Source organism: Manacus vitellinus, unplaced genomic scaffold (genome assembly GCF_001715985.3).
Source record: "Manacus vitellinus isolate BGI_N305 unplaced genomic scaffold, ASM171598v3 scaffold_32_pilon, whole genome shotgun sequence".
Taxonomy (NCBI): Eukaryota; Metazoa; Chordata; class Aves; order Passeriformes; family Pipridae; genus Manacus; species Manacus vitellinus.
Window position 1 is genome coordinate 3,242,603 of NW_021940460.1, and position 3,149 is coordinate 3,245,751.

Below are 3,149 nucleotides of genomic sequence, written 5' to 3' on the forward strand. Positions count from 1 at the left end.
AGTATCCAATCTAGCCCTGCCCTCTTTCAGCTTAAAACTATTCCCCTGACTTGTGCTTTCTTTGGTACAATTTCTGGAAGACCAGTTTGTTCCTGCTCCACTCCTTCCCCTTGCAAATCCCTGTGTTCCCCTTAATTCCGATGGTATGGCTGTCAGCTGTGTCTGCTCCAGAGGAGAGCACAACTTCCCAGTTTTGCTTTCCAGGGCCTTGGTACAGAGGGTGCTGATGAAGAGCTGCACCAGGCAAAGTTCACCAATGAGAGGTATTGTGTGGGGGTGAAGCTGCAGGTTTTCCTCAGCAAGGAGTGGGAAAAGCTGGGTTTTACTGGGGACCATAGTGCTGCCATGTGAGACATAACGGGAGGGGAGGGACTGGGAGAACCTTTGGCAGCCCAGGTGGGCACTGCTTTATCTTCCCCAAGGGCCCAGACACAGGGAGCAGAACTGGTTAGTTTGGAGGGCTCTGCCATGGGGCTGTTGGTGCTTTCTGTCCAGCACTGGGCTCTCCAGCTGGGACCAGTGGTGTGGAAGTGGGAATATTTACAGGGATGGTAATGCCAAGCATGGAGGCAGGCTGCCTTGCCTGAATCCTGGTGTTCCCTTTTTCCTGCTGTCCAGTTCTTTGCTTGGCTCTGCTTAGCTGTGGCCTGAGGGGTTTCTCCTGCTGTCCAGGTCTCCTCCCATGGCAGTGGTGCAGGGAGGAGCCCCTCTTGCAGCCAGTGGGAGAGACAGAGAATAAAAACCAGAGGAAAGTCGTCGTGGTTGCCAGGAGCTTGTGGCTACCATGTTTTCCTACCTCTTACACTGCTGTTCTCTGCTCACTTAGTCCGAGGGGTACCTCGTCTTGGAGGGCAGTAGCAGAACTGGGAAATTTTTGGGAAGCCAGAGACTTTGCCTTCTTGTTTGGAGTAGGGCAGGCAAGGGGAAGGTGGTTGCGCTTGAGTCCGTAATCCCCCAAGATCCCAGAGCCCAGCGTGCTGCTGGTGTGTCAGGTATGGCACAGGGGGCCTGCTGCAGTCTGTAAAGGGTCAATATCCCTCAGCTCAGAGCCTGGGCTGGAAGCAACCTTCTTCCCCAGCTTTCTGGAGCTGGACCATTTGGCATCTGCCCCACAGCTGTCTGAGCTTCTCATCCAAGGCTGGTGGGAGGGGAACTCGCTGCTTTTGTGACCCAGTTCTGGGTGACAGTCCTCTGGGGCAGAGAACTGTGCCCCCACAGCTCAGTTCCTCTCCAGCTGCTGTCTGCTTTCTCCATAGGACACGGTTCAAAAACATCAAGGGCAAGTCTGTGAAGAAAAGCCGGGACTGGATCCTGGAGAAGAAGGAGCGTAGACGACGACAGGGCAAGTGAGTTCAGCTGAGGCTGGTCTGGCCTGCTGTCACCTGTCCAAACTCCTGCCCCAACCCCTCTCCCTTCCCCCCCCAGGTGACCTGTGGGTGGTGCTGAGCTGCTCCCTGCTTTTCCCCACAGGGAGGTGCGAGCAGACACGAAATACACGGGTCGGAAGCGCCGCCCTCGCTTCTGAATTGCTCTGGACGCTGCTGCTCTGGAAGGTGGCATGTGGGTGCCTCCAGCAAGCCTCCTGTGGATGGCACAGGTGGGCACCCCAGGCCTGGGACTTGCTGGGACAGATCATTGTGGCTCTTGATGGTGTAAACTGGCTCAGGTGCTGCCCAACAGCCAACTGCAAAGGTTCCAGCCCTTCTTGCCTGCTGAAGGTGGGAGTGGCAGACAGTGCTCTGGCCACTTGGTGTCTGCAGTGCTGTCACTTACCTTCCTGAGTGCAGCAAGCCAGCTGAGCTCCAGGTCAGCCAGGACATGATATCCAGCCTCCTCACTAAAGAGTCAATGAGTTGGAGGTGTTTGCTGGTCTCCTGTGTCCTGCTTCCGTGCTGGGGAGTACTGGGAATATGGCACCTAGTTCCCTGCCACCTTCCTCTCTGTCTGCAGGTAGGGAGTCAGGTACTGTAAAGCTGTGGATCCCATGAAGGCAAAGCTTCCTCCTGGCAGAAGTGTTATTCCTGGGGGCATTGCTCTCGAGGGTGCTTGGCATCCTGTTTGCTTTGATGCTCCCAGAGTACTGGGGCTGCCTGTACCCTGTCACCTCTTCCCTTCCCCTGAAACAGAGAGGTGCCAGCCAGAGCTTTACAGTTACAAATGTTTATTCTACATAAAAATTCCACAAAATGGGAAGCTGTTTTGCACCCAAAGCTTTGGGAGAAGAAAGGGAGGCTAGCAGGGAGGGAAAAGGGGGAAGGAGAAAAGAGGCAACATACAGTGTCATCCAGCCCAGTGAGACAGAGCAAGCCAGGGTCAAGATCCACATAGAAAACAAGGACACTTAGCTCACAGTACAGCAACAGTACAACTCCACGGGGGGCTCGGAAAGCCTTCAAGTACATTAATTACAAAAAAAACCAATCCCCAGTTCGAGTGCAAGCTGTGCGTGCCCCACACTGCTCGTGGAATACTGCATCGACACGCTCCCGGCGCGGGGAGGGCAGGTGGCACTTGGAACAGAGGTGGTGGAACCCAAAGGACAAGCGGGCGGAGGTTGGGAGGTTGGAAAGAAAAAAGTGAAATGTCTTCCCAAAGCACAACCACACTTGGTGATTTGGTCTGTACATGCAACAACAGGTAGGTAAAAAGGAACTGAACGGGGGCTTCCCGTAGTGCAGGGGTAATTATTGCACCAAAACACCCTCCCCTCACAGCGAGGACAGTGTGAGCCTGCCTGTGGGGCAGCAGTGGCAGCCTGCTCCTCGCCTCCCTCGCCTCGGAGCCTGGCTGTGCCACGGCCTGCAGGATCCCAGCAAAGTGCCAGCGGCCCAGACTGCCCCCGCCCGGCTCCTGCTGCTGAGGGGCTGCTGGCAGTGGTGGTGCCAACAAGGAAGGAGCAAGGACCAGAATTCCTCTTGTGCCTTGACGGGGGTGCCACAGCCCTGATGTCAGGTGAGCATGTGCCATAAAAGCCGCTGCTTGGAAGAAAAAAAAAAGTCACCTTGTGCTAGCAGTGGGCGTAGCTGCACGGCGGGAGCCTGCGAGGAGGATTTTCCTGCCTGCCCAGTGTTATTGCTTCCCGGAGGAGGGGCCCGAGGCTCTCGCTGGCCCGGCAGAGCAAGCACAGGCAGCCGTGGCAGGGAGCTGCA

At 56.0% G+C, this 3,149-nt stretch overlaps 1 protein-coding gene across 1 annotated transcript in view; it reads left to right on the forward strand.

The window, feature by feature from the left end:
* The window catches only part of BUD23 (BUD23 rRNA methyltransferase and ribosome maturation factor), a 3,815-nt gene extending 1,959 nt beyond the window's left edge, over positions 1–1,856 (forward strand). The window contains exons 5-7 of the mRNA XM_029961319.1: positions 205–263; positions 1,257–1,346; positions 1,471–1,856. Of these exons, the coding sequence (XP_029817179.1) occupies positions 205–263; positions 1,257–1,346; positions 1,471–1,525 (204 nt within the window). The 3' untranslated portion in view covers positions 1,526–1,856. The remainder of the gene's footprint in view (positions 1–204; positions 264–1,256; positions 1,347–1,470) is intronic.
* The last annotated feature ends 1,293 nt before the right edge of the window (positions 1,857–3,149 follow it).